The following is a 27,993-nucleotide window of genomic DNA, read 5'->3' on the forward strand; positions in this document are numbered from 1 at the left end:
TCAATTTTAAACTAACTTCTTTTTATTTATATTTAACTTATTATTCATTAGTTGGTTATACTGAAAAACTAGCAACTAATATATTTATTGCACTAAAATTAACTAAAGGGTATAATTTCCATTCACCTCCCTCAAAATTTGGTCATTTGACAGTTACGCCCCAAATATTTAAAATTTTGGCATCCACTTCCTCTGCCCAATAACAATTTGGCAACCATACCCAGTGGCGAGGCCAGAAAAAATTGTGAGGGGGGGCTTAAACATATCGGGGGTTCGGGGGCAGAGCCCCCGAAAAAATTTTTGCTATCAAAGAAATTTAAGATGAAAATTTGATTTGAATTTTTTTTCTCTCTATTTTCGTAAGATAATACCAAAACGAATCGCGAAAGTTAAGGCAATGTTTGGAAGCGTTTTGGATCTTATTTTGATTTCATTTTGAGTAAATATGTTTTGGGGGAATAATTTGAGAATGAAAGTAATGTTTGTTTGTATTTTGGAAGGAGACAAAATACACTATAGCAGTCAAATCATGTTTAAAGGTGTTAGAAAAAGGTATTTTGAAGAAAAAAAATGAAAGATGAAGTGATGTTTATTTGTTTTTTAGTGAAGACATTTTTTACTGTAGCAGTCAAATCATTTTACTGTAGCAGTCACATCATGTCTGAAGGAGAGAGAAACTTTTGAAATTGTTTTGAAAAAATGATTTAAAAAGTGTAATAAATCTCATTTGTTTTGGGGAAACAATGAAAACAAAATGGAAATGGTTCCAAACATTGCCTAAATTACTATAAAAATCTAAGAAACATGAATATCAAGTCGATTATGAAATTTACACAATTGACTTATAATTAATATTCTTAAGATGAAAGAAAAGACATCAAACGTTAATTGATCGCCAGTGTACGTTCGATCGCCGGTGGGTAGCAATTTAACCGCCATTAATGCGCCTATGCAATAGAACAAAGTTTTTTTTTCTTTTTCAAATAACGAGAACTAAGTTGGGAAATAGAAGACGAAACAAGTTAGACATGAAGGGGGCTTTGAGAAGTGAGACGACTTTGAATAAGTGAACTTAACTAGAGTAAAAGTAAGGGCTCGTTCGGTTACCGCTATAAGGTTCTACTGACTAAATAGTAGGGGCTAATAGCATGTCCGGTTGGCAAGATTCACACTTATTCGAAACCGCTACTAAAATCAAAGCCCGCTATTAGATGCTACTATTTCATTAAATTAGTAGCACCCCTCCCCCTGATATTAATTTAATAGGGGGTGACTAAAAAGGAAAAAGACAGTTTTATCCTTAAAATCATATTTTATTATTGTAAACTAAGTGGTTTTATAGACAATTCATATATAATAACCGATTTTAACAATTTAATAGAAAATCTAATCTAAGAAATCGAACATGCTACTAACTAATTAATTAATTAGTCAGTAGAGAGTTAATCTAATCTCATGTAATCCAATCTAATCCAATATAGGAAACCGAACGAGCCCTAAGTGGATAAAATAATATAATTGGGTAGGCAAAAAAAAAAACAAAAAAAAAGGAATATATATATATATATATATATATATATATATATATATATATATATATATATATATATATAGTAGGGAAAAATTTTGAAGTGAGGGGGGGCTTGAGTCCACCCTAGCCCTTGGGTGGACTCGCCCCCGATACCCATTAATCAATTTGCATCTCTAAATGCCAGAGTATTTTTTATTTTTGTTTTTCGGTATAAATCAATAAAATTTTATATATTATAAAAATATAAAAAATAAATAAATAAATTCAGTTTCTTATTTATTTTATGCCAAAAATACTTGTTAATGTATACAAATATATGTGGGGCGGTTGCTAGGAAAGTTGAATCTTGCTTCCTTTCAACTTGATTTATTTTTTTAGTAAAAATAAAAAATAAAAAATAAAAACTTAATTTAATTTGAAGGATTCTCATTTGGAACACGCCAAATAAAACGTGGTTTCCCTTCCCAGATTATGTTTTCAAATACAAGGTGGTTTTCCTTCCGACATTAGGTTTTGTTCATCGCATGTTTAATTATTTTTTTTTCTGATTAAATTATTTTTTTGTTGACAACGGGACACGTGTAAGTAAACCCCAATCGCAGGAGAAACATAATTTAATTTTAATTATCTCATAAGGTGAAGTGAAACTCACGCTATACATATATTTGACCTTGTTTCCTTGATGGGACAGGTCGAAAATGAAAGAATTATATATTATATTATAATTCATATATATATATATAATCGGGTGTAGTCGGTCTCTAATTAGTGGGTGTTAAATATAATGAGGTTTACTAATATATATATATATATATATATATATATATATATATATATATATATATATATATATATATATATATATATATGTATATATATATATATATATATATATATATATATATATATATATGTATTTATTTCAACTGTCGATCAATACATATCGGCTATCGCACACACACCCAATGTGTCAGATCTATAGTTAGAATCCATCCGTTAAAAATAATAACCAGATGTATGCATCTAACTCCCCATCATAACTATGATAAAATTTAAAATTCTATGAAAGAGGTATTGATCAAATATTATAGTTAATTAAAGACTAATAAATCCCGATTAAGGATAACATTGGTATATCGGCTAGTTCTAATGTATTATACCATGATATAATACGTAATAACACACACGCCTCCATGTGTACATGTGTTTAGTGTATTTTATCAGGTGTGCAGCATCTCATGCACCGTTGCAAATAACACATACACCAGCATAATTAGATGTATTTGATATTTATGTAAATGTATTGTAAAATGTTTTTGGTGTGCAATACATACCGTACCAAATGTTGCATAAGTCGAAGGCATCAATTCAACTTAGTCTTATTCATCAACAATTGAGGGAATTAAAAAAGAAAACAAAAAAAAAATGGACCAAGAGTATCTATCCACTATCCATGCAGCATAAGGGTATTTTAGTCAATTCATTTCATAGCCCTCTTCCCTCCTTTTTAAGGCCTTTAAATACCACTCCAATTTGCCTTCACTTTTATCAAATCAACACAAATCACTTTCTCTCTCTACCACCAATATATCTAAGGCCATTTTCTCTCTCTAAAAAAAACGCAGAAATGGAGAAAAATCTACCGATTGTGGCCAAGAAAATATGGAAGATGGTTCGAGTGATTTATTTCATGCTGAGAAAAGGAATATCCAAGGCTAAATTGTTTGCCGATTTCGGCACGATGATGAAGCGTGGCAAGATCGCCGGAAAAGCAGCCATTAAAAATCTCATGCTCCTCCACCACCACCCCGCCGCCGCCTCTCCTTCCATCTCCGGCCACCGCTTCCACGATTATGAGTTCAGCTGCAGTAGCTCCAGCCCCGACGCCTGCTACCCAAAAAAGCGCAGGAACTCAAAATCGTCGCAGCCCAGTGAAGAAGACCTGGCGGCGGCGGCGGCGGCGGCGTCGCCGGTTCTGCCGGGGTTCGGGCCGAGCCCGAATGTGAGGCAGCTGAGGGTGACGGACTCCCCATTTCCAATGGAGGACGAAGTGGATGAAGATAGCCACGTGGACGAAGCTGCTGAGGTGTTCATTATGAACTTCTACAAGGATTTGAGGCTGCAAAATTCCATGGATTATTGTTAATAATTCTTGAATTTGTGGTTTTGTGATTTTTGTAGAAAAATAAAAAAATAAAAATTTGAAAATGATACTCGTTAAATCTTCGTTTTTATTCTATCGGTTGTAGCATCTACAAAATTTTTGATAAATTCAACTTGTTTGACCATATATTTGTAGTATGGTCGTTTTTATACTATCGGTTGTAGCATCTACAAAATTTTGATAAATTCAATATGTTTTTGGTTGATTAATAAAATATAGGGTGAAATACGGCCACCCCTGAGGTAAAGTCATATTACGAAAAAAATCATTTTGTTTAGGTAATGACAATAACTCCTCAAGCATGAATCTTCTTACACGTCAACCGTTCCGGTATCAAATTTAGTGGAATCATATGTGTTACATTATCCAGTTTGTACCCGTTTTACACCATCCGAACGTCACATATTAAAACAAAATGATCGTAAAATGTTTCTTTTGACTTGAATTACGAGATTGATTCTTCTATAGAGTGAGTGAATTACGAGATTGATTCTTCTATAGTGGTGTTGCTAGGTTGACTAGATTGACTATTTGGTTTGAATAGATGCTCATCAGAATTATCTTATATTCCTCTTGAGCTTAATTCAATAAGGGATTATTAAATAAACATAAAATACACATTCATGTAGACGAGTGTAAATGAATTAATTGCAGAAATGAAAAACACACTGAAACAGAGATCCAAATTTAGACAAAAAACAGAGGTACAGAATGCCCACAAACAACATGTTTCAAGAAACAAAAGCTAAAGAAAGATCAAACAGACGAGGTTTTGTGCAATAAACACCGATCGAAAGGAAAGAAAAAAAAAACATTTGGATGCGTTTCTGATTCTAATAAAGCTATGAACAAGAAGACAAAGTCAAACAAAAGACCAGTTGACAAACATGAAGCAGAAGCAATGGGGATTAGCATCTTCATCTAGAACCTTCCACGCCACGGATCTCTCGTACGAGATGGGTCTGCTCATGCTCGACAAACATATGCCACCTTGAAGAGTCGCAAAACCCTGTCCGAAGAAGCAGCCAACAATGTAAGAACCCCTTTTAACAATTTTTTTTTTTCACTCGTGTTTGATTACTTAGGAAATTTCTAATTAGTTTTTTGTTTTAAACGGGCCATTTTATTTATTTTTAATCAAAGGCGAAACTCTCGACCGCAACGAAGGTAACACGCAGTAGTTCTTCACTTCCGAAAAGAAAAAAATTATACCAAACAATTTTTTTTTCAGTCGGAAGGGAATTGGAATTAGTTTTTCACTTCCGAAAAAAAATTATTTTTTTTGCAAAAATGCTAATTCCGATCCGGTCTGTCCGATTTCATTTTATTTCCATACAATAGGAACAAAATCGACTGACCTGATTCATGATTTGTGGAAACTCGGAGCAGAGATTTTTCCTTCCATGATCATCGAATATCTTCTCCAAAGATATGTCTTGAAGAGCGACCAAGGTTGTTTCGAGCATGTCTAGACCAGCCTGGTTTGCAAACGTAAAAACAGGCACTGCCTGTAATAAAACGAACAAATAAATATATATAACTTCCCAGATAGAATAAGGTAAAACAACTAAGATAAAGATACTCGGACAAAGTGAAGTGTACCTTTAAGGAGCAGCACAAAATGGCGTCTGAGTGATGCCATAAAGCTTTAAGAATGGATTCGCTCCCTTCACCGTTAGGTTTGAGAAGCTCGTCGCCCATATAGTTCCTACCAAGATGAGAAAATAAAAAATCATAAAAAATTTGAATTAAATAAAATTATCCCAAATACAGAAATTTTTGTTATTGGCGGAATTCGAAAAGTTTGTTCTTTTCAAAATTAGTGTCGTTTAACATAAACACACACACAGTAACCTCATTTTTAATTGGAAAGCCCCACGCTTCGCAAACGTTGAAGAAATATATATTAGTGGTACAAATTAATGAACCTGAACAAGGGAGTACTATATAATATAGAATATTAAGTTAAAAAATACATTTCTTTGGGGGAAAAAAAATCTAAATTTTCGGAAGTTAAGATTGGATTGGAAGTCTATCATATATAATTCTGATTCTCATCCAAAAAATATTAGAAAAAGAAAAATAAAAAATCAGAATGAGAAAGAAATGTTCCAAATTCGGATATTTCCAATTCGGATCCATTGGAACTCGAAAATTCAGTTCCAATTTACGAGGTAGTACGTAAAGAAAAATCAACCAATTTATGTTGATGGTACCTGTAACTTTGGCAAATCCAACGAGCGAGGGTATGAGCTTCAGGAGTAGTACCACCAAGCATTGACCGAAGACCAGAATTAGGACCCAAGTTAGTCGAAGAGAGAGCCAATGCCACCCTTTGAACAGATGATATAATACTGCGTACATATTGCCGGGCCCCACATGCAACGTTTTCTTGCATGTGGTTCTCGAACGCAAACTGAAAAGCAATTGTCATTACAGATCTCGAATTCCCGTTTGTTACAGCGAGATCACTCGACGGTTTATTGCCTGTTTCGAGAGCAGAAGCAAGGTCCAATGTGCGATTTGGACTCGAGGCGTCCTAGATTAAAAAAAAATTGGGTATATTTAAATATTTTGCAAGGATATTTAAAAAAAGATACAAGAGGACCAACCTTGACAGGGTCGAGAGGAATGATGCGGAAACCAGAAGGAAGGAGAGGAGCATCTTCGACAAACGAGGCATCGATGGGAGCGAATATGAGTTCGCCACATGTACCCACTGCGTTTTCATCCATTCCACTACATAGCTGCCATTGATGGGGATATTTAGAAGGCAAATTTAATTTGATAAATTCATTGATTATGAAGTTTTCTTGATCCCATTTTTCAATCCATTGTTGAATGAAGCTCTGTTTTAACCTTCGATTATTTTGTTTTCTTTGCAAAAGAAACCGAGAAATTCAATAATATTTTTAGAAATTGAGGAATAAATTTTACCTGCAAAAGGAACAAATCCCTAGGCATCATTGAATCTTCAGGAGATTGGCCAACACCTTCTAGTTTAATAACCTCCAGGAGCTATTTAAACAAAATTTAGACAACATAAAAATTAGTTTTTAATTTAATTTTTTTAACAAACAAAAAAAAATACAATTTTAATTTATAATGCACTTGCCTCTTCATGCTCAATCGTCTGAGCCAACGGAAGCACAACTTGACCCCCGAAATTAGCAACTCGAGTTCCTAAGAAATTAGAGGGACCAATTTTAACTGCAGCTGCTGAGTAAGTATCAAAGTTGTCTGCCCATTCTGACCTGTGCTCCCTCAAAAACCGGAGTAATATCGCCGGTGGTACATTCTGAAAAAAAAAACATAATAAATAAAGCTACAATATAAAATTTAAAAATAAAAAAACTAATAAAAAAGCATGAATAATGAAGTGAACTAACCTGCAAAAGCATAGACGCTTTGGCACACAAGACGGAATTGGAAATCGAGGTATATCCATTTGTGAAGGAGATATTTAAGCCCATCAATTTTTCGGGATTGGAGTTGACGAGAATGGTGACATCATCCATGCCATCATTCCCTATCAACGACCACCCGTCATCGCCGAATCCATTAAGAGCCTCGTTAAATCCCCTGCAATAATTAATGCCAAAGTTAGTTATAGACCAGTGGACCCCACACAGAACTTAAAACGGGCCCCACATAGGAAATAAACAAACCTGCTCAAACGATGGCTAAGTGCTCGTAGAGCGGCTGGTCTTCTGCCCCAGTTGCTTACGTTGCTCGACTGTGAAATGTCCTGGGCTATTTGCTTAAGATGACGCAGAGCCTGTATTTTCGGATACCAAGAAATTGGTATGCATTTAATTTATTTGTATTTTTTTCTGCAGTAATTAAAATATATTAGTGTTATCAAACCACTACACTACCAGGAAATACTCACCGCCATGGTGACCTTTTGAGCGAGCACCGTTGATGATTCATAGAGTGGACGAAGCACCTCAGGAACATTCCATGCCTATTATAATAAACGAAGATAATAATAAGAAATTAAAATTGCTAATCTAGATCAAAGAATCATAGTATTTTATGCATTCGTCCCTTTAGACGTATATCAAGAAATCAGTACCTCCAAATTCATGTGATCGACAATGTGGATAATGGATCCTCCTCCGTCACAAGGTCTAATTAGGTAACCACTAGGCAACATCTCTGCCCTCACAAAGTTTTGCACAGCTGGCATGCTCGGACCGTTTTGAGTATTGCTAAGCGATCTTTCACAAACCTTAAAAATAATTTATTTCGTTTAAACCAAAATTTTATGTATGAATCAAGATTGAAACCCATGGAAAAATAATAATATGAATTTGAAGGTTCGCATACCACTAAACTGCCATCATCCATGACTGAAGTATACCGCAACAGCCAAAAATCACGACCTGGCGCCAAAGTTGTCGGCGCATATAACTGAAATTATAAATTCATAAGCCCATCAGTGTGTGTGTGTGTGTGTGTGTGTGTTTATACATACAAAAGGCAATAAACAATTAAACAAGTAAATTATGATAATAAATTAATAAATACCTGCATATATAAAAGTTCAGTGGTTCCACCATTGGCAGTAGGCAGCACGTTGAGAACTTCCACAGCTCGGCAATCTCGAAACCAAGAAGGCCGATCTTTGAGGATTTCTGCAACCTGAAATATAATTTATTTTATTCGATTCTATCATTGAACTTAAACTCAATAGTAAAATCATTTATCAGAAAAAAAAAAAAAAAAACAAATATAGCGAACTTACTCTGGTGGGCTCTAGACCAACCAGACCACAAGCTCTAGCTGCCACTCCAGTGCAACCATGAGAAATAGCTACGATTCCAATGGAATCCGGACCAGGCTATTCCAAAAATCGCAAAAAAAAATAAAAAATCAATTACTAAAACGGCCAACATCCAGTTCAAATTTTCAGCAAACAAACACATTGCCATTTTCTTGCAAACAGTCTACTTGCTCGTCAAGCGTATATTGTGTATATACTATATAATTTTTTTTTTTTGATAAGAAATATTAAATATATAATTAAAATAAATTACAAATGTACATAGTCATAGATAATTGGATAAACTTTAGTAGTTTTTGCAGTGCATCAGACAAAATAGGCCTAAGAATGCACAATCCATGTGTGTATGTGTACACGAATATCAAAGTATATCTGCAAGTATATACTATAAAATAAATAAATAATAATAATAATAATAATTATAATACTAATAATAAAAGGTGGTTATACATCATTCCAAAAAATGAAGTAATACTATATTATAGTGAAATACAGAATTCAAGACAACACTGTACCTTCATTCCAGGCATTTGGACCCACTCAACAGCGGTTCCCGTGGCCTTTGAAAGAAACTCTGTTAAAGTTTCTTCTGCAATGGACAAAAGCCTGGAAAAAATACAAAATAACAAAAATTAATAAAAATTAAAGATTAAAAAATAAAAAAGCAAAAACACGCAACACAAGAATAATTGGATCACTGAGAACGATAAAGACATATATACTTGTATCTTTATAATCAGGAAAATGACTTGACAACCACAGCCCCACTACTACTCACCCTGCAGGACTTGCATCTCTAGGAGTATGCTGAGGTGTCAAGTGGTTTTGTTGACCACCGGTCACCACTGATTCACAGCTTGTATCTTTTGTAGCAAGTGCATTCTGCAAAAAAAAATTAAAAAATTAAAAAATAATACAAAAAATATACTCCTGTTAATTTCTTGAAGAACCCTTTTCAAAATCACTAAAAAATTATGGGGTTCAATTGCAAAGCAAAAATCTTGTTAGAAGTGAGAATGGTAAGATTGAGATAAGAGTATTTTCCAAGATTATGCAAAATTATGGGGTTCAACTGTAAAAGCAAGAATCTTGCTGGAATTTAGAATGGTAAAATTGAGATTAAGGGGAATTTTCAAGATTATTGAAGAACCCTTTTCTAAATCACTAAAGATTATGCAAAATTATGAGTTTAAACTGTAAAGCAAGAATCTTGATAGAAGTTTCAAGATTATTACACTTGGAGTATGCTGGCGAAAATAGCTGTTTTCGTAAACAAGTTGCGATACTTGTTTCTGCAGCCTATCGTTTTCCTCCATCAAGAGTTTATTCATGGCTGTCAGCTTCCTATTTACACCTTGAAGCCTTGAAGCCTCCTTCCTTTGCTTCTCCCTGCATCTGTTTTCCCGAGGAAATCAAAAAATGAATTAAATCCGGAACCCCATCACTCAATACCGAAAAATTCAAACAAAGAACTCCAATTCACATTACTGCCTAAGAACTTCTCAATCCACATTCCAATCAAATTGTAGGAGTAACACTAGAAATGATAAATTTGTGAAAAAAGAAAGAGTTGGTTACCTTCTGTTTTGGAACCAAACTTTGATTTGCTTAGGCTCAATGTTGGATAAAATGGGGCATTCGCGAATAAGCTGCTGACGGCGAACGGAGCTGGGTTTAGGGCAATCGTGGTACAGCCTCTCGAGGGCATCGACCTGCTCGGGCGTGTACCTCACATACTTGCCGTTATCCATGTGACTATCCTTACAAGACATCGGCATCTCCCACAGTCACAATTCCCCTCAAAATTTCAGCTAGACAATAGTTCAAACACTTTGTGTGCAAAAACAAGAATCACCCCCTTTTGACAGAAAACACAGACTCTAACCCCTTAAAAGCACAACCCCATACAGCTAATCGATCACGAAAAGCAAGAAATCTTGATTTAGCAGACAACAGACAGCTGAAACCAAACGGCGCTATTAAAAGTATTCAAACACCAAACACAAGGGGGATTAAAAAAAAAGTTTAATTACTCTAATTATTTTTTCAGATCATATCTTCCATCCACCGGGCATGCCTCCAATCCCATAAATTTTCCTTCATAGTAACTGAATTTAAAAAAAAATAAAAAAATACCAGGAAAAAAGAATGATTTATCCAAGGAATCGAGCCTGATGAATCCAAACAGAAGAAGCAAACCCCACACAAAACCCCATAGCTGGTTCCGAGAATCTTCTTCTTCTTCTTCTTTCTTCAATTAATGTAGATTCCCACATGCATACGATTTCAGGTTCAGTAGAGCTATGGAGAAATGGATCTGGATTGATGACATGAAAAACTGAAAAAAAGGAGATTTTGGTAAAATAAAAATAAAATAAAAATGGAAGGAGAGTGCTGCTTGATGGAGCCTTTTCACTGTTTCTTTATTTCTTTTGGTTTTGGATATGTGTTTTTTTTTTTCAGCTTTGCTACTGTGTGCTTTCTTCTCTGGCAACTTTATTTATTTTATTTTTATAATTGTGTATCAGTGTATGTATAGTGTATGTATATATGTGTGGCTTTAGATACTCTTTTTAATACTGTACACTGTTCTCACAGACACTGGATTTGGAATATTTGATGAATGTGACACCTGTCAGGACTATAATTTTTTTCGTATTTCACAATTAAAAAATATATTTTATGAATTTCTTGAATAGTAACTATTATTAGTTAAAAATTGAATTATTTGTCACTTATTTTGATTTTTGAGACATACTTTTGTACCAGCTAGGTAAATGGGCGTAATATTTATATTATTTAAAATTATAGAATCTTAGAAATATATATAATGTATAACTCAAATATTCTTCGATTTAATATTTGCTTCGTTAATTGTTTGCTTTGTTTGTGATCAAATAATTAGTGTTTGAAATAATTTATGTGAATTATTGAGATTTTAGAAAAATAAATAATAATAAAAACGACAGCTAATTTAAAATGAATGACGTACTGTAGTGTTCTTTCTTCTAAGAACAAATGAGGTTTCTAATAAGTTTGTGGAAGAATACAGCTCGAGACTGAAATTGATTAAGTTTTTCTTATTCGGTCTGATTAAGTATTTACGAAGTCAAATATCTCTACTAATAAGTCGAAAAATAGCAAAATTAATAATAGTTGATGGGGCTATTTTGGTAATTATATATGTAAGGGGTACAAAATATATTAAACACATAATATATAAAATAATATACAAATAAAAAAGTGAAGAAGAAAAGGGCAAATAAGGTAAAGAATGATGAATGGCAAAAGGGTAAAAATAGTGGAAAGAACAAGGGCAAGGAGGTAATTATGAAGAGTAGATTGAAGAGGTTATAAAGGCAAGGAGTTTGCGTGGGTCATAGAGAAAGAGAAACATCATGATGAAGTATTTGCATGCGCCTCATAGTATATTCATATTTTCCTAAAAAAAATAAAAGTAATATTCATTTTTTTTCTTACTAACAACTTCTGTACACGATAAACTTGTAATAGTTTGTAAATTATATTTCTTTTAGTTCGACTTAATACGTATCGACAAATAATCGATTAATGAATGCTTACTTCACATACTGTAGTCTAGAGCATTGTGAGTTTGAATTGAATAGTTTAACGTCTCGAAAGACATAATTTATCCTGGAAAAGACAAGTTGTCGTGATTCCTTTGACCATGAAAGTTTTTTTTATAAATGTGTATACAGTGTACTCACATTCAATTTTTAGCTGAGAGACGAACCAGAAGATAGACCGTCTACTCTTAAAATTAGTCGCGCGAAGCTCGGACAAAAGGTTAAAAAAAAGTATGATTGTATGTAAATGAATCATGTGTTTTGTATGTATACTACTACTACTCTTCTTTGTTACCTTTATTTAAAAAATTGTGTGTTGGGGTATATGTAAGTATGATTTATGTATATCAATCTAGTCCATTTGGACTATATGGGGGTGAAAATTCTCGTGTCACGAAAAAATATTCATAAAAATATTATATGTTAAAGTAGATCATTTTAAAATTAAAGATGGTATTGAAAAATAAAATAAAAATAGTAGATTTTAACAACATTAATACTAGACCTAAAATTATTCTAGAACATTATTTTTCACTGAATTTCCAATTTTTTGAATAAAAGAAATCTTCGAAAATACGATTATAATATCAACTTTTATTGTGTATTTTAAACTAAAATAGCTGAATAAACAAATATAATTTTCTATTTCCGCCAGGTTTGATCCGAAATTCCGATCTCCTAGTTTTTGTAAGAACAAGATTGGAATTATTATTTTTTTACATCGAACAAAATTACAATTTTTCCGAAAAATGTTAATACAATTATACTTTTATAAATTATTACAGTTGAGACCAATCAAACTACTAATTTAGCGAAATATTATTTTAGCAAAATATTATTTTAACGATATATTTTTTAACACATTGTCTTCGAGTTGGGATCAGAAAAAAATATTATTTAAATGAAGTTGTTAATTTTTATGTACTTTATTATAATTTCCAAACAAGAGAAATAAAAAGTGGGATTTCACGAGGGAAATATCACTCAGAATCTCGTGCACTGCACCAAAAAGAAAAGTTGACAAATAACTAGAGGCACAAAATGCAGAATCAAATGTAATCCGTGATTTTATAGTTTGGGAAAATTAATATAATAAATAAAGGGTTACAATATATGTATCTATATAAATAATTATATATAATGATAAAAAAATATAATTAAATCAATTGAAAATCATTTGATTCTATGGCAAATTTCTGCTGCTCTATTGAGACGGAGCCTCGTACCTTAAAACAGGATCAACTCAGCCATGTCAGAGTACGCTAATTCTGATTTATTTATTTATTTTTTGCTAATTATTTTCGAACTAATTGAAATTGAAATATTCGAACTAATTTTTGAGTTATTTTAATATATACGATCTTGTAAAGTTATTCGTATAAATGCACTCGTGGAATCCAAATTCTTATGTATAGACTTGTAATCGACCCTGAGATATATAATTCCATACACTGCTCGAAAAATAACAATCTCGAATTTACGAGTAGTGGGGCCGGGGGCCACGGCCCCATAGTCGTCATATTACGACTCGCAATTCGTAATAAATATCTTGTTTTATAGGAAATTGCTGTTGACATAGTCCAGAAGAAGGAATCTAATGAAGAAGGGTCAAGTATATTCAATAAGGTAAAATTATATCACTCTTAATTCATTTTTTTAACTATGTTAAAAAGCATGTATATATATATTTTGAATATTTTACCAAAAAAATAATTGTTTATCATTTAATAATACTATTCTATATAATTAAATACCAAAATACATGAATATGGTTGAGCGCGCAGAGTGTGAACTCGATTGTGAGCATAGAAGAGACGGTGGCGGTGGTAGAAGAGTATACCAACAACGAGAAAAATTGTCAGTGCTCATTTTCTGCGCTTGTAATGGAGACCTCGCCTGAAGAGTGTCGAGTAAAAGAGCCACTTTCTGCCCCGTTTTAAGATATTATTTTAATAAATAAATGAAAAATTAAATTAGTATTCATGACGTTTGAGATAAGTACATATTTGAGTTTTATTTAATTTTCCTATTGACAATGTTAAGGTGCACATTATTATTATTAAATTTATTGCATTTCTCTATTTTGCTAAAGTAAATAAGGATGGCTAGAGACTAGAGTATGGAGGTTATAATTAATGTTGCACTCAAAGATATGCAGACAATCCTTACCTAATATGTAAAAAATATATATACATCATTCTATATATATTAGTACTTATCATTTTATACTTATGTAAAGTGCACATAATTCATCTTATTACATATAATGCAAATACATATATTGGATAGATACTAATATACTCAAATATCAAATACATCAAACAGCTGGAATAGCTCAGTTGGTTAGAGCGTGTGGCTGTTAACCACAAGGTCAGAGGTTCGACCCCTCTTTCTAGCGGATTTTTAATTTTTTTTTTCAATATTTTGGACTTATTTTAAAAATTTGGACTTTAGTTATGGGCTTTTTGGTTCATATTTTATGTTTTATTATTATTATTATTATTATTATTATTATTATTATTATTATTATTATATACAATTTGTAGATGCCAAACTCGATAAAATACACTCGGATGACTTTAAACCATATATCTACACACTTATACATATGTGTACTTAATGAATGATTAATTGTACAAATCTACGGTTTAAAATCATCCAACGTATTTTATCGGTTGTAGTATCCCATACCTACATAAATACCAAAATAATCCACACACAACAAATTCATCATTTTTTTACAGAAAAGGCAACGTTACACCTTGACCAACAAATACATTTACATTTGCAAATCAAACCAAATCAAAAAAAAAAAAAAAAAAAAGCAGGATTTTAAATTACAAACCACAGAGAAATGGGAATTAAATTACAAACTCAAATCATAATTAACACACTTAATTTAGAACTCGCTCGAAAGTGGTGCGTGATCACCGTGGCCAATGTACACATTGCTGTAGACGAGCCCAGCCAGCCCGCCGCCGATGAGCGGCCCAACCCAGTAAATCCAGTGGCCAGAGAAGTCACCACTGGCGACGGCCGGGCCAAAAGATCGGGCCGGGTTCATCGACCCACCGGAAAATGGGCCCGCAGCCAAAATGTTGGCCCCCACAATAAGGCCGATGGCGAGGGGCGCAATTGTGCCCAAAGAGCCCTTCTTCGGGTCAACGGCGGTGGCGTAGACCGTGTAGACAAGTGCGAATGTGATGATGATTTCCATCACCACTCCTTGTACGGCTCCGACGCCGGCGCCCACACCGTGGATCGGAGTAGCCTGTGATTAATAGAATTGGAATACATATTAGATTCTGATTTAATCGATCGTTTTTTATTTATTTTTTTAAACTGCTCTTATAATATCATTATCAATACTATTATGTATTTTAAATTATAAGTGAATAAAACATTGGAAATTCCAATTACGGTTTTCAGACAATAATTTTTTTTTCTTTCCAAATTATGAAATTTAAATTTATGATTTTCCGATTATTTTTTTAACGGTGTTGGAATTAATTAGTTTTGCATTTTCGCTTAAAGTGCCAACTCCGATTTGATCTGTTGCGCAATCTTGTTTTCTTTGGTTTTTTAAATTTGAAATTCTATTTTAGGAAAAAGTTGTTTTCAAAACAAAAAAATTAACTTAGATTAAAAAAATAATTAATTTTTGTGCATGCTTTATATAAAATATTGTATAATAAAAAAAAATGAAAAATTAAACTTTGGTTAAAATAAATGATTTTTTATAACTGAAATATTTTAATAAATGAAATAATTTGACTTACCAAACCACCGGTGACAAATGTGAGCAGAAAGGAAGCTACAACAGCACCCAAGAGTTGAGCAACCCAGTAGAAAAGTCCGGTGAGTATTGTGATCTGTCCGCCAACCGCCAAACCGAAGGTGACGGCGGGGTTGACGTGGCCGCCGGAGATGTTGGCGGCGATGGCCACCGCCACAAAGAGAGCAAACCCATGGCAGACGGCCACCGCCACCAGCCCTGCCGGATCCAGGGCGGAGTCGGAAGTCAATTTGTCTGTTAAAGAAAAGTGTAACAAAATCAGAATTATGTATATATATATATATATATATATATATATATATATATACTGCATGGATAAAAAAAAATGTGATATATAGGAATAAAATGATAAGAGAAAGTATTAGTGGACTAATTAATGCTCATGCAAATATAAAATAGGACTAAAATGCAAAATTAAGAAAATCTCGAAATTAATTAAGGTGGAAATTATAATAATTAATTAAAGAAAATGAGTTTAATATTAACTGTAAGCAATGGCGGAGCCGACTCCGGCGAAGACGAATAGCAAGGTGGAGATGAACTCAGCTATGTATGCCTTCAACGAGGCGAAACAGAACGAGTCGTCGAATCGTCCAAATGCAATCGCAGGCATTTTTTCGAAGAAATTAAGAATAAATTAATTCTTGAAAAAAGTAAACAAAGAGAAAAAAAATATTTATTGACAGAGGAAGAGAAAAGACAATTATACTTTGGGATAACACAAAAAGGGTTCTATGTTACATATATATACTAGAAAATCCACAAATTTATTATTATTTTTTTTGGGAGTTTTTATTTATTTAAAATTAATTTAATTCAGAAATATTAATGAGTATATCTGTGTAGCATATACCATATGCCTCGTCACAAGATAGATGAAGAAGAAATTAATGTACATCCTACGTGGAAAAGTCTACACCCTAATTAGTTGTCATCCTTAAATATTTTTATGGCTGGAACATCAAATTTAGCTACTTAATAGTTGATCTTTCGTAAAAATTCGTTTGAGTTCGGTTTGTTAATGTAGCGAACTAAGCTCGAAGACATGTATTTGTTCGATAAACAATGTAAGAAGCTCGACTCTAGCTCGTTTGAAAAAAAGAAGGATAAAATATGCACATAAATCAAACAACTTAAGCTAGATTCGTGTTTTCCTCGGTTAAAGCTCGACTTGAATGCTTATTAAATCAATTAGTTTATTCAAAACTTTGAAATTAGAGCTCGAAAATAGTCTAGCAAACTTGAACAATATAATCATACATACGTTCGTCCCGACTCGATTCGTTTAATTACACCTCTCTGTCATTTTGTTTTGGTCAAAATGGTGTTTTGGCTTAGAGCTAAAATGTAAGTCAAGCAATTCTACGTCTTGTTCGAGATTTACTGATTTTTAAACATTTGTTTAAGTATTTCAGTTTGTTTACTAGAAAAGTTCAAATTTGACTATATTAGTAAAAATAAAATTTGAATTCAATTTTGTATTAATTTGATTCACATTAGAAGCCAATTTCACTAAATTCGAACAAAATTCTGAACATATGAAAGAATTAAATGAATATATCCGAGCTGGCATGGCATAATATCCATACTTATCCAATCAAAAGCTGTTGTTTGCAATCCTAGTTGTCAATAACGTGCAGTGATGTAGTTGTCTGGAAGGTGTTCGATAATATGTCCATGTGATGTGATAGTGAACCTTCAAATTAAGATAAACACTCAACTCTATCAAATTATAAATAAATAAATAAAAAATAATGCAAGTGCGGTCTAGTTGGTACAGTAAAAAAGTGCAAAATTAATAATTTAAATTCAAATTGCATTGCTAATGTTTTTTTACATAGAGTGTGCCGTACATGACTTATGTCTACTGTATAGTTTGCAAGTTATTGCATAAGACCGAAGATTTAATTAAAAAAAATTGATAAATTGTGGGACATATTTACTTCGTCTATCAAGTAAATATGAATGAGGTCGAAGTTTTTACATAATTGAAATAATTTCGAGGGTTATGAAAATAACAAAGACGATATAGTTTTTTTGTGCCGGGGCCTCTTCCATAGTGATGTTTGATTAGACATCAAAGATTCGAATCCTTTTGGGTGCGTGAGTTTTAAGACCATTTTTTGAAAGATATTTTTTGCATCGAAAACTAAAAGTGGGTTCGTTCACACACTTGTGGTGAAGTCTATGTAATGGCAAGGAGGCTATTACACACTACTACTTGTAAACCGTACCACACTACTTTAATTATGTGACAAGTTCGATCTAGAGATACCGTTGATAAGGAGATTCGAACTAATTAGGTCAATTGACACAAATTCTTTTGCTGAAACCACTAGGTCATCCCTTGCGGAACTCCGAACAGTTATTTGAAATTAGGTTTGGTGGATTTGATTAGATTTTTTCATGTTTAAAAACTATTATGGATAGGTATATTAGATAGGGCCTATATTATTAATGTTGATTAGGGGTTTAATAATAGAGATTAGCCGGCTGGATATTAATTAAGAAGGAATTTCCATTGGAAGGGATATGACTTAGCTTGATATTTATTATTATCTCTTAGGGTGGCTATTTTTTAATTTTCATTTACCTCATATATATATATATATATATTATTGAGTAGGTCAAAATGCTATAGACAACTAATATATAAACTACTAACCCTAACCAATTATGAACAAGTATCAATAATTAAATATTAAATTTCCCCAATGAAGGCTTAATTGTGGAGTAACAAGAGTTTGACGTCTAATAATTTGAGTATTTGCAAGTTGCACAAGAATGTAATTCACCGTTGATCTCCACACACCAATATAGGTGTATGTATTTGTGTGTATATGAATGGTAAAGATCTACTCGGTATAATTCACCCAGTATAGCATATTATAAACCGTTTTTGCGGAGAAGATGGTGTTATTATAGTTGTTTTCACTCAAATTTTTAGTAGTTTTCGCTGAAATTGAATGTTCTTGTTCTAGCAGTTTTGTTATAATTAATTATAGTATTTTTCTTGCTGGAATTTGTTGTTTTTTGTAGATTTTGTTGCTGTTTTTGCTTTTATGGTAAAACACAGAATATTTTTTTTTTTTTTGGTTCCAATGATTTGTTCATCTACATTTATAAGAGCGAACTACTAATATTTTGTACTTAATTACGTTAATTTAATTTCGTAGTGAATTTCGATAATTCGTAGTTACAAATGTGCCATGTGCCAAAATTCAAACCAGGGGAGATTTAAGTGTTATTTACTCAAAAAAAAAAATGAAATTAAGGCAAAATTGTAGTTGATTACATATGCTTAAGCAAAAGTCTATTCGATCGCCATCGCCTCCGCTTTCAGTTTGGTAATTTCAATTCGAAATTCTTCCAATGTCCGTTTCATCTCCTCCAACATCTTCATTCGGTTGATTCGATCTTCATTTTCCTTCCTAATTCGTTTCCCGTCAAGTTCCCGCAACTCCCCCGTACAACCTCAGGAACACAACTCGACACCAGCAATCATCCCCCGCTACAGAATAACCAACATTACCGACAGCTGGTTCGTATTTTCCGCCACTTTTGAAGCTTCAGCAGATCTCCTTGCAACCGAGTAATGGACGACAGCCACATACCTGAGGGCAAGGAACTGTACAATTTCTTCGAACCCACGGGTTCAAATATCCTTCCGTAATTTAATTGATGATCTCCCGTCGAAGACGAACACTTGGATTTGTATAATCGAATCAAACCTCGGAAAAAAGCCATCGAATTATATATAATAATATAATATAAATATATATACACTTTGTATTACAATTGAAGAAGGATTTAAATTTGCGATTTCTTCGAACCCTAGACCTTTACCCTATTGGTAAAGGCTAGGTACCAACTCTCCTAACGAGGGTTGGTAAGTAGAGATTATGTATTAAAAGGGCTAAATAAATTTTTATTTATATTTCAAAAAAAATACTTATTTATATTTTAAAAAATAGATATCAATATCTATTTGCTATATTACATTGAGATTTTGGAGGAATTTTATTTGAAGAAAAAAAAATCCTTATTTTTATTAAGTGCAATTTTGCCATAAACAAATTGGGGGATTTATTCGAAATACTAATTATGACTTGGATCTATAGCTACATAATCTAATACTTAGGGGCTACATCAAATTACCTCTAAAAAAAAATATATCCTCTTTGTTATAGTTAAATGGAATCATTTAAGTTTGATGCAATAATTTAATAGGGAAAATGTAGAATGTAGTGGTCTAATTTCAAATTTGCGATAAAACTTCAATATATTAAGATTTAATTTATTAAATTTTTATAATTGAGCAATAATAGAGGAAAGTTTAAAATCCCCACAAATCTATTTTAAAAAAACAGGATTAAATACATTAGGAAACAAACACCTATTGTAAAATACATGAGTAACGTATCCTCCATTATCCTGTATAGGATAAAAAAATGGTCGAGATATAATTTGTTTAATGATCCATTGCAAATTGATAGTTGATGATAATTATATTCTGAATATAATTGTATAAAATTGTATAAAAAACAACTTATTCATACATATATATATATATATATATATATATATATATATATATATATATATATATATATATATATATATATATATATATATATATATATATATATATATATATATATATATATATATATACCCGTATTTTAAGATTTACACGTTTCCTCGAGTTCCCATATTCCCATTTTTGGAACATACCGTTTTTCCATGTCCGTTTTCTCATATCGCCATTTTCGTGTCCGTGCTACATAGAGTAGAACTTAAAATGTTATAAGATATTTTAATTTTTAACTAGTAAGTACTAAACACAGCCATATTCCAACTCATAAGATTATTAAATATTTTTTTAAATTAAGGAAAAAAGGAAGGAAACATGAATATAAATTCAGTTGTCTCCTTACTTCTCAATACTCACTGTCTATGCTATTTCAATTAACATAGTACATGCACACAATTTCAAATAAATCAATAATTCAAAAAAAATAAAAAATGAATTTATTTAATAAATTAGAAAAGTGAAAAAAGAGAGGTAGATAAATCAATAACTCCAAGAACACAACAAACAAGTGTAGAGAGAGCACTGTTAATGCAGAGTAGCTGCAAATCAACAACCTTGCTGTAAATGCCAATAAATCATGTAACCATAATTCCCTTAATTCATTTAATTTTGGGACCAATGTGACTTTTAAAGACACCACTCCCACCCCCATATCCCTACTACACACCATCCCTTAGCCCCCCAAATAAAATTAAACATCAAATATTTCAATTAAATCCCAATTCAAATTTTATATATATACACATTCCATTTTATTCCATACATAACCTCAAACTTTTCTTTTACCTCTTCCTCCAAGCATGGAGATCAACTCCGAAAAGAATCTATGGAAGTTTCTAGACGAAGAAAGACGAAACATAAACCTGCCGAGAAGATTCTCGTTCGGCAAAAACGAAACCGTCGATTCCCACCTCTCGTCCGCGAGAACTTCATGCGCCTCGTCAGCATCGCTCCCGCTCTGGTCGACGAGCCCGGAGACACCGTGGACGAGGTCCCCGACCACCGCCACCACCGCATCCCCGTCGCTGCCACTTCTCTACCACTGCCTCGCCTCCCTCCACCGCAGCGAAGGCAGCATCTTCTCCATCACGGTTACCAAAGACTTCATTTTTACCGGTTCCTCCAGCACTAGAATCCATGCATGGAAGCAGCCCGACTGCTCCGAAACGGGCTGCATCAAGACCCCGTCGGGCCAAATTCGGGCCATTCTCGCTCATGATAATCTCCTCATCACAACGCACGCCGATTACAAAATCCGCTTGTGGGACATTTCCTCTTCCTCCGTAGAAAACTTCCGGCCGAAGAAAACGACAACACTCCCTCAGAGAAGATCCTTCTTCTCGTACTCATCGAAAAAGACTCTCCGGCACAAAGACTCCATCTCGTGCTTAGCTTACAACAGCTTCGAGAAGCTTCTCTACACGGGCTCTTGGGATCACACGGTGAAGGTGTGGAGGATCGCGGAAAAAAGATGCGTCGATTCCTTCATCGCACACGAGGGCAGCGTGAACGCGATCGTGATCAACCAAGAAGACGGCTGCGTTTTCACTTGCTCGTCCGACGGAACTGTCAAGATTTGGCGGAGGGTTTTTCGAGAGAGCGCGCATATCCTAACAATGACGCTTAAATTTCAACCTTCACCGGTTAATGCTCTGGCACTGAGCCTCACCACGAAAGGCGACTGTTTTCTTTATTCGGGCTCGTCCGACGGGCTGATAAACTTCTGGGAGAAGGAGAAGATTTCGGGGAGGTACAACCACACGGGCTTCTTGTCGGGGCATCACTTTGCGGTCCTCTGTTTGGTTACGGTGGAGGAGTTGATACTTAGTGGATCGGAGGATTCGACTATAAGGATATGGAAGAGGGAGGACTCGTTCCACACTTGCCTGGCGGTGATCGACGGCCACCACGGGCCGGTGAAGTGCCTGGCGGCAGCGGTGGAAGAAACCGGCGAGGTGGTTAAGGGGTTGCTGGTTTATAGTGCCAGCCTCGATCAAACGCTTAAGGTGTGGAGGGTGAAAGTTTATCCTTCGGAGAAGGGTAGTTTGGGGAAAACGGGGGATAGTGTGTACGAGCAGGATTTGGATTTGGATGGTGGTGCCGAGTGTCGGATGAGTCCGGTTTTATCGCCTTCGTGGGTGGAGAAGAAGATTCAGGGTAGTGATTACTAATTGTAATTCTAATTGAGTATCTAATCAATAAATTTTGAGTTTGTTAATGTGGAGAATTCAGGTTTTTAGTTAGAACTCGTTCGGTTGCACACTATTAAGTTCTACTACTATATCTTACTGACTAAATAGTAGGAGATAGTAACATGTTCGAGGGCTGGTCGACAGAACTTATTACTACTATTCAATAAAATTAGTAACTACCCTCTCCTACGATTAACTTTGTTGGTAGTTACGTAAAACGACAATGACGATATTATTCCTAAATTACCAGAAATGGTGATACGATTAATGTACATTACTAAATTCGGGAAGTTACTATTCTAATGCTAGATCCAATACAAAAATCGAACATCTTACTAACCGACTAATCGAGTAGAGAGATAATCGAATCCGAATTAATCCGATCCATGTAACCGAACGAGGCCTAACTGCCTTAGTGTTGTCAACAAAAAAAAAATTGGGACAAAGGCCCTTTTTTTTTTATTGTATCAATCTACATAACCTAATTTTCACCACATCTACAGTTCTTCTGAAGAACATAGTTACTGTTATTATTATTATCTCATAGATTTTTTTTCAAAATTAAACTGAGATTAATTAAATTGATTATCACTCCACACCCAAAATCGCATAAACCCTAGCTCCTTATAGGTAAATTTCTCAACCTAAATATAATAAACACAAGTAAATCCTTTTAGAAAGAAAAAAAGTATGTTTCATTTGACAAGCGTGTGAATTACCTGAAGAGAGAGATACAATTGATCAATTTTCCGATTTCCCACCGGCCGGCCGGCGGCAGCAATCCGTCGTTTATCAGCTTGAACGGAAAGCGAATATGATATATGGGCTTCAAAATATGCTGGGTAGACTTTATTTTTAGGCCCAAAACAAACTAATTCAGGTCCACTATAAAAACTTTAGAAATACCGGTTTTGGGTTTTGCAGATGCTACACCCGATAAACTATATCGGATGATCTTGAATCATTGATTTACACAATCAATAACACACATGCTCATGTGTATGTATACTTAGTAAATAGTTATTTATATAGATCTACGGTTTAAAACCATTTAGTGTGCTACACGAGATGTATTATCTCATACACAAGAAATTGATTTAAAATTTATTCGATAATAGCAATTATATCCCTAAAATACTATTTTTTGAAAAAAATTACATATAGTAGTACCAAAGAGATAACAATTTAAGTATCATATCTAATTAATGATTAAAAAATATTATATCTACCACGCTCGTATAATAGTTTACAAATCATACTACAGACAGACGTAAACTACATTAGGCTAATCATGTTTGACGAGCTAAATCTGGCGACCGTTGACAAAGGAATTCAAACTTGAATCAATTGGCACAAACTCACTTGCTTCAACCGTTGGATCATCCCTTACAGGAGAAAATGAAACGCTAAACCTTAATTCGAACACTAAACCTTAAATCGACTAATTAAAATTACACAACAAACTCTCCTAACGAAAGTCACATTACAGTAAACATTGATTGCATCACTACTTACTTACGTGCCTTAACAAAAATCATCAACAATAATTCAATAAATTTTCTATGATTAGTGGCTCCTTTTTTTGCCTTTTTCTTATTGTCTTCTCCCACTTTAGTTAAACATTCAAAGTTCGAAACTATACCATACTTGACACACAGGTGACCACCAAACTTTCCATCATATAAAAAAGACACAAATACTAATTGAAAAAAAAAACCCTTAGTAATTCTCAATCTCCAATTCTTGAATTACTAGTTGGAAAAAAAAATGGTGTGCCTAGGAATACTATTTGGCTGCAGGCCCGATTCGCTCAAGTCGTACGCATTATCGGCCCTCTTCGTCATTGTCATCCTCGTTTCTCTACGGTTACTTTGCTATGCAATTCGTCCAATTTTCAGGAGGAAAGAAAACGTGGGAACTGATGATCGGAATTCCGTTCCGGTGGAGATGGAGCCCACAAATCTGAATTCCAGGCCCGAAACTTCGCCCGAAAGCATATCTACCAGATTTCAGGAGAAGTGATATGTATATCCCTTCTTATCATGAGCAAGTGTTTGTGACATTTTCTTGTAATTGTTGCCTTAAAAGATATTTGATCTTCATTTGCTCATCCTTATTTTGATCTCATTTTATTATTTCCGATTTCTTTTAATTTAGTTTACTCAGTGTATTTTGTTATTTCTCTTTTTATTTTTACTTTAGATCATAATTATCAGTCATTAAGGAATTACAGTTAAACCTCTATAAATTAATACAATTAGAACTAACCAAATTTTATTAATTCAGTGAAAGAACCGGTAGTACTATTTAAACGAGATTATTAATTTATCGAGATTCTATTACATATAAAAGTCCATTGGATTTTAGGCCTAGAATTTTTTAGACAAAACCCTATTATATAACAAGATAATTACAATTTCTAATAGACACTGTCAAATATAATAGATCATCACTACTCACTTGTAAATATAAATAAAAATCTCCGGTAATACATGAATACATATCCAATGAAACCATACCAATATAATCTCGTCATTCCACCAAATGAGCCCTTAAAATACAAGTGTTCATTTGCTAAAATCGTACCAAAATTTCGCACAACCTAATTGTTTTACTGAACACCGAACATGATTTGGTTCGATCATCTTATCAAAATTAATGTTATATACATAAAATAATAAATATTATATAAAATAAATATTTCAGTAATCGATATGTGCTAAATAATGGGATTTTATTTTAGAAAAAATGAATTATAGCTTCAATTTTCGGTCTAATTGCAAAATTTATTACTAATATGGGGCGAATTAGTAATTACCCATAAGTTAAGGGGTCGGAATACGATTTTCGAATAAATAGATCAATCCTTCCCTTCCCTTCGGCAACCAACTGAACTTGTCCAGTCGGAAGCAGTATTAACCCCCTCACACTAAGCACACGCAGTGAGCGTGAAAATGCCGACGGCGAACAAAATGCTCGAAGGATCGTTCTCCGCACGTCGGTCGCCTCGCGCCGCCGAGAGCGGTGTCTCCGGCGAATTCGACGGCAGCGATGAGTCCAAGACACGTAAGCACGTATCTGTAGCTGCGAGGGTCACAAATTACTTGATCCGGACCGGGTTCATATGGCCCGTTCTGATAATGGGGATCGCAATCGTGATTATCTCTTCTCTGGTTATCTACTCGCGAGATTTGGTCTGCATCTCGGCTTCCTCCTCCGCTCATATTTCCCGATTGTTTGTTGGATTTGATGGCCTCGAGTCTGATTTCGGATCTCTCGGCGTCCCCTGGTGTAAGTTAGCACGTGTTTCTGCATTTTATTTTTATTTTAATTATTATTATTATCATCACTGTGATTTAGAAACTGAATTTGCTATTTTACTTGCAAAATTATGATGTTTGAAGTAAATAATCGCATGTTTTTAGTTCGTCTTCGTAACAATTAGTGGCAGTGAGTTTGAATTTTGGTGGTTTTATTTTCGTTTGCTTTGATTTTGGGGGAATGATTGGGAGATCTGTGGCTTTTTGTTGCGTTTTATTTGTGTTCACTTGAGAATTGAGTATGACTGCAATTTGCAGGGGATAAAAATGGTTGCTGGAAAATACTAAATTGGAAATGTTTCATATTTTCACTTTATCTCTCTATGCAATGATCGTATAAATATTTACATTTTTCTTTCATAAGTCGTATACGCATATAAATTGTTATCCTTGTCAGAAGGCAGATCGAAACACGGAGCAACTGTGGAATGGACATCTCAAGATTTGATCGAAGGTCTCGAGGAGTTTGTGCCAATATACGAGACCCGGCCCATCAAGAACAACATGTATGGCATGGGCTTCGACCACAGTTTCGGGCTTTGGTTCATCACAAGATGGCTTAAGCCAGATTTGATGATCGAGAGCGGTGCTTTTAAGGGACACTCCACGTGGGTTTTGAGGCAAGCTATGCCCGATACCCCTATTGTGTCACTTTCGCCACGTCATCCCGAGAAGTACCTTAAGAAGGGGGCCGCTTATGTTGATGGAAACTGCACCTACTTTGCTGGAAAAGACTTTCTAGATTTCGGAAGCATGGACTGGGGAAGAGTGATGAAGAAACACAGGATCGAAGATCAGAGCAGAGTACTTGTGTTTTTTGATGACCATCAAAATGAACTCAAGAGGTAAGTATTTGGTATCTTCTAGGAATCTTACATGTTGATCGAATTTGTAAAATCTAATATTTTCTTTTTTTTTTTCCCGTATGGTGTGATGCGTAGATTAAAGCAAGCACTGAAAGCTGGATTCAAGCATCTCGTTTTTGAGGACAACTATGATACTGGAACTGGGGACCATTATTCATTCAGGCAAATATGTGATCAGTTCTACGTTAGAGGTTTGTTGTTCCTCTTTCATTATTCATTTCAAGAATTTCTTATTTGTAATTTGGCAAATTTGACTTGTACAAATCGGCAAGCCTCTTCAATATGCACTTGTTTTCGTTTTTGGTGTAAAAAGATTTGAAACTGTCAAACAAACAGCCGTATGCTAAATCATAAGCTTGTATGCTAAAGATTTGGTCCGAAGTTTGTGATTAATCCATTAGTTTTAAGTGAATACGTTCATTAATTAACACGATCATTTCTAGTCTTAATATGTTATACACGAAACGTTTTCTATTTTCAGGTGGTGGCCATAGTTGCTTCAAAGATAGCGACGAAGCTAGAATGAGATCTAGAAGGAAGAAGTTCTGGGAGAAAGCAGTCGATGTAGAAGAGCTATGTGGGCCCGGAGAAGAATGGTGGGGCGTGAGAGGCTACATGCGCGACGATTTTAACCACAGCAATAAAGCAATTACCTACAACGAACATTTTCAGAACAGCAGATTCGTGGAGTCTGTGCTGGATGTTTACTGGGAGCTGCCCCCAGTGGCGGGCCCCTCACTCACTCATCAGACGAGATACGACCCGGCTCGTGTACCCGGCCCGATTGTAGAAGATGGTAGATACGGGTTATTTCAGAGGGTAGGGTTATCGAGACTCGATAGTTCCGTTTTTAATGGGTACACTCAAATGGTTTATCTTCGGGTATCTGAACCAGAAACATAATCATCCTCTTGAATTATGTTTTCTACGGCTTTGTTAGATATAATTTTTTCAATTTGTTTTTTACTTTGTAGTCTTGTACAAGCATTTATTGTTTACTACTGCTTCTGTGTTGAAGTTACTAATGTTTTTTTTACCCAAATTTCCTTCATTGTTTTCCATGAAAAGACTAGGAAGTGTGTGAGAAGATATACCCTATCGTTACTAAATTAGTTTTTCACTTCCTGAAAAAAAAAATCGATTTCTTCCACCCG

General features: G+C 34.1%; 6 protein-coding genes, 1 long non-coding RNA gene and 1 other non-coding gene across 9 annotated transcripts; 5 read left to right on the top strand and 3 right to left on the bottom strand.

Annotated features, from left to right (window-relative positions):
* Positions 1-2,974: 2,974 nt before the first annotated feature.
* Positions 2,975-3,677, top strand: LOC105972297 (uncharacterized). Its single transcript, XM_012997234.2, has one exon. The coding sequence runs from the start codon at positions 2,985-2,987 to the stop codon at positions 3,675-3,677; it is 693 nt and encodes a 230-aa protein (XP_012852688.2). The 5' UTR covers positions 2,975-2,984.
* A 666-nt stretch (positions 3,678-4,343) lies between these two features.
* LOC105972298 (homeobox-leucine zipper protein ATHB-15) lies at positions 4,344-11,071 on the bottom strand. Of its 2 annotated transcripts, none has more exons than XR_016030764.1 (18): positions 10,063-11,021; positions 9,720-9,879; positions 9,263-9,366; positions 9,000-9,090; positions 8,446-8,541; positions 8,229-8,342; positions 8,028-8,111; positions 7,774-7,929; positions 7,588-7,662; positions 7,364-7,473; positions 7,085-7,277; positions 6,811-6,993; positions 6,633-6,713; positions 6,308-6,442; positions 5,612-6,234; positions 5,298-5,549; positions 5,054-5,203; positions 4,344-4,704 (listed from the first exon to the last, which is right to left on the bottom strand). XR_016030764.1 is itself a non-coding variant. In XM_012997235.2 (18 exons), exons 1-18 carry the CDS (start codon positions 10,260-10,262, stop codon positions 4,558-4,560), a joined length of 2,508 nt encoding a protein of 835 aa, XP_012852689.2. In that variant the 5' UTR covers positions 10,263-11,071; the 3' UTR covers positions 4,344-4,557. The 2 variants fall into 2 exon arrangements, 1 of the variants encoding a protein (XP_012852689.2); XM_012997235.2 differs by having other exon boundaries at positions 5,298-5,403; positions 5,912-6,234; positions 10,063-11,071.
* Positions 11,072-13,195: 2,124 nt separating this feature from the next.
* Positions 13,196-14,119, top strand: LOC105972299 (uncharacterized). The gene is made up of 3 exons (XM_088817633.1): positions 13,196-13,328; positions 13,632-13,697; positions 13,856-14,119. Exons 1-3 carry the CDS (start codon positions 13,257-13,259, stop codon positions 14,009-14,011), a joined length of 294 nt encoding a protein of 97 aa, XP_088673759.1. The 5' UTR covers positions 13,196-13,256; the 3' UTR covers positions 14,012-14,119.
* Positions 14,120-14,395: 276 nt separating this feature from the next.
* Positions 14,396-14,469, top strand: TRNAN-GUU (transfer RNA asparagine (anticodon GUU)). The gene has a single exon. It is a non-coding gene; the product is annotated as a tRNA-Asn (tRNA).
* A 310-nt stretch (positions 14,470-14,779) lies between these two features.
* LOC105972296 (aquaporin TIP2-1) lies at positions 14,780-16,675 on the bottom strand. Its single transcript, XM_012997233.2, has 3 exons — positions 16,354-16,675; positions 15,851-16,101; positions 14,780-15,342 (listed from the first exon to the last, which is right to left on the bottom strand). Exons 1-3 carry the CDS (start codon positions 16,478-16,480, stop codon positions 14,971-14,973), a joined length of 750 nt encoding a protein of 249 aa, XP_012852687.1. The 5' UTR covers positions 16,481-16,675; the 3' UTR covers positions 14,780-14,970.
* A 2,334-nt stretch (positions 16,676-19,009) lies between these two features.
* Positions 19,010-23,714, bottom strand: LOC148770967 (uncharacterized). The gene is made up of 3 exons (XR_016030765.1): positions 23,373-23,714; positions 20,543-20,647; positions 19,010-19,598 (listed from the first exon to the last, which is right to left on the bottom strand). It is a non-coding gene; the product is annotated as an uncharacterized LOC148770967 (long non-coding RNA).
* On the top strand, positions 20,724-22,837 carry LOC148770968 (protein JINGUBANG-like). The gene has a single exon (XM_088816620.1). The coding sequence runs from the start codon at positions 21,262-21,264 to the stop codon at positions 22,630-22,632; it is 1,371 nt and encodes a 456-aa protein (XP_088672746.1). The 5' UTR covers positions 20,724-21,261; the 3' UTR covers positions 22,633-22,837.
* A 1,682-nt stretch (positions 23,715-25,396) lies between the features above and the next one.
* On the top strand, positions 25,397-27,881 carry LOC105972414 (uncharacterized). Its single transcript, XM_012997369.2, has 4 exons — positions 25,397-25,944; positions 26,374-26,818; positions 26,915-27,030; positions 27,321-27,881. Exons 1-4 carry the CDS (start codon positions 25,608-25,610, stop codon positions 27,740-27,742), a joined length of 1,320 nt encoding a protein of 439 aa, XP_012852823.2. The 5' UTR covers positions 25,397-25,607; the 3' UTR covers positions 27,743-27,881.
* The last annotated feature ends 112 nt before the right edge of the window (positions 27,882-27,993 follow it).

This window comes from Erythranthe guttata, chromosome 4, assembly GCF_056151865.1.
Source record: "Erythranthe guttata isolate IM_541 chromosome 4, IM_541, whole genome shotgun sequence".
Taxonomy (NCBI): Eukaryota; Viridiplantae; Streptophyta; class Magnoliopsida; order Lamiales; family Phrymaceae; genus Erythranthe; species Erythranthe guttata.

Bases quoted from the DNA above. Each gene is read 5' to 3' on its own strand.
- LOC105972296 (XM_012997233.2), bottom strand. From the start codon at position 16,480: ATGCCTGCGATTGCATTTGGACGATTCGACGACTCGTTCTGTTTCGCC. The intron at 16,102-16,353 runs GTTAATATTAAA...TTTCTTTAACAG, and splicing joins CGGCTCCGCCATTGCTTACA to ACAAATTGACTTCCGACTCC. The intron at 15,343-15,850 runs GTAAGTCAAATT...TATTAATCACAG, and splicing joins CATTTGTCACCGGTGGTTTG to GCTACTCCGATCCACGGTGT.
- LOC105972298 (XM_012997235.2), bottom strand. From the start codon at position 10,262: ATGCCGATGTCTTGTAAGGATAGTCACATGGATAACGGCAAGTATGTG. The intron at 7,663-7,773 runs GTACTGATTTCT...TTATTATAATAG, and splicing joins TCGATCACATGAATTTGGAG to GCATGGAATGTTCCTGAGGT. The intron at 7,474-7,587 runs GTGAGTATTTCC...CCGAAAATACAG, and splicing joins CTCAAAAGGTCACCATGGCG to GCTCTGCGTCATCTTAAGCA.
- LOC105972299 (XM_088817633.1), top strand. From the start codon at position 13,257: ATGGCAAATTTCTGCTGCTCTATTGAGACGGAGCCTCGTACCTTAAAA. The intron at 13,329-13,631 runs GTACGCTAATTC...CTTGTTTTATAG, and splicing joins ATCAACTCAGCCATGTCAGA to GAAATTGCTGTTGACATAGT. The intron at 13,698-13,855 runs GTAAAATTATAT...TTGAGCGCGCAG, and splicing joins GGTCAAGTATATTCAATAAG to AGTGTGAACTCGATTGTGAG.
- LOC148770968 (XM_088816620.1), top strand. From the start codon at position 21,262: ATGGAGATCAACTCCGAAAAGAATCTATGGAAGTTTCTAGACGAAGAA.
- LOC105972414 (XM_012997369.2), top strand. From the start codon at position 25,608: ATGCCGACGGCGAACAAAATGCTCGAAGGATCGTTCTCCGCACGTCGG. The intron at 25,945-26,373 runs GTAAGTTAGCAC...CCTTGTCAGAAG, and splicing joins ATCTCTCGGCGTCCCCTGGT to GCAGATCGAAACACGGAGCA. The intron at 26,819-26,914 runs GTAAGTATTTGG...TGTGATGCGTAG, and splicing joins CATCAAAATGAACTCAAGAG to ATTAAAGCAAGCACTGAAAG.
- LOC105972297 (XM_012997234.2), top strand. From the start codon at position 2,985: ATGCAGCATAAGGGTATTTTAGTCAATTCATTTCATAGCCCTCTTCCC.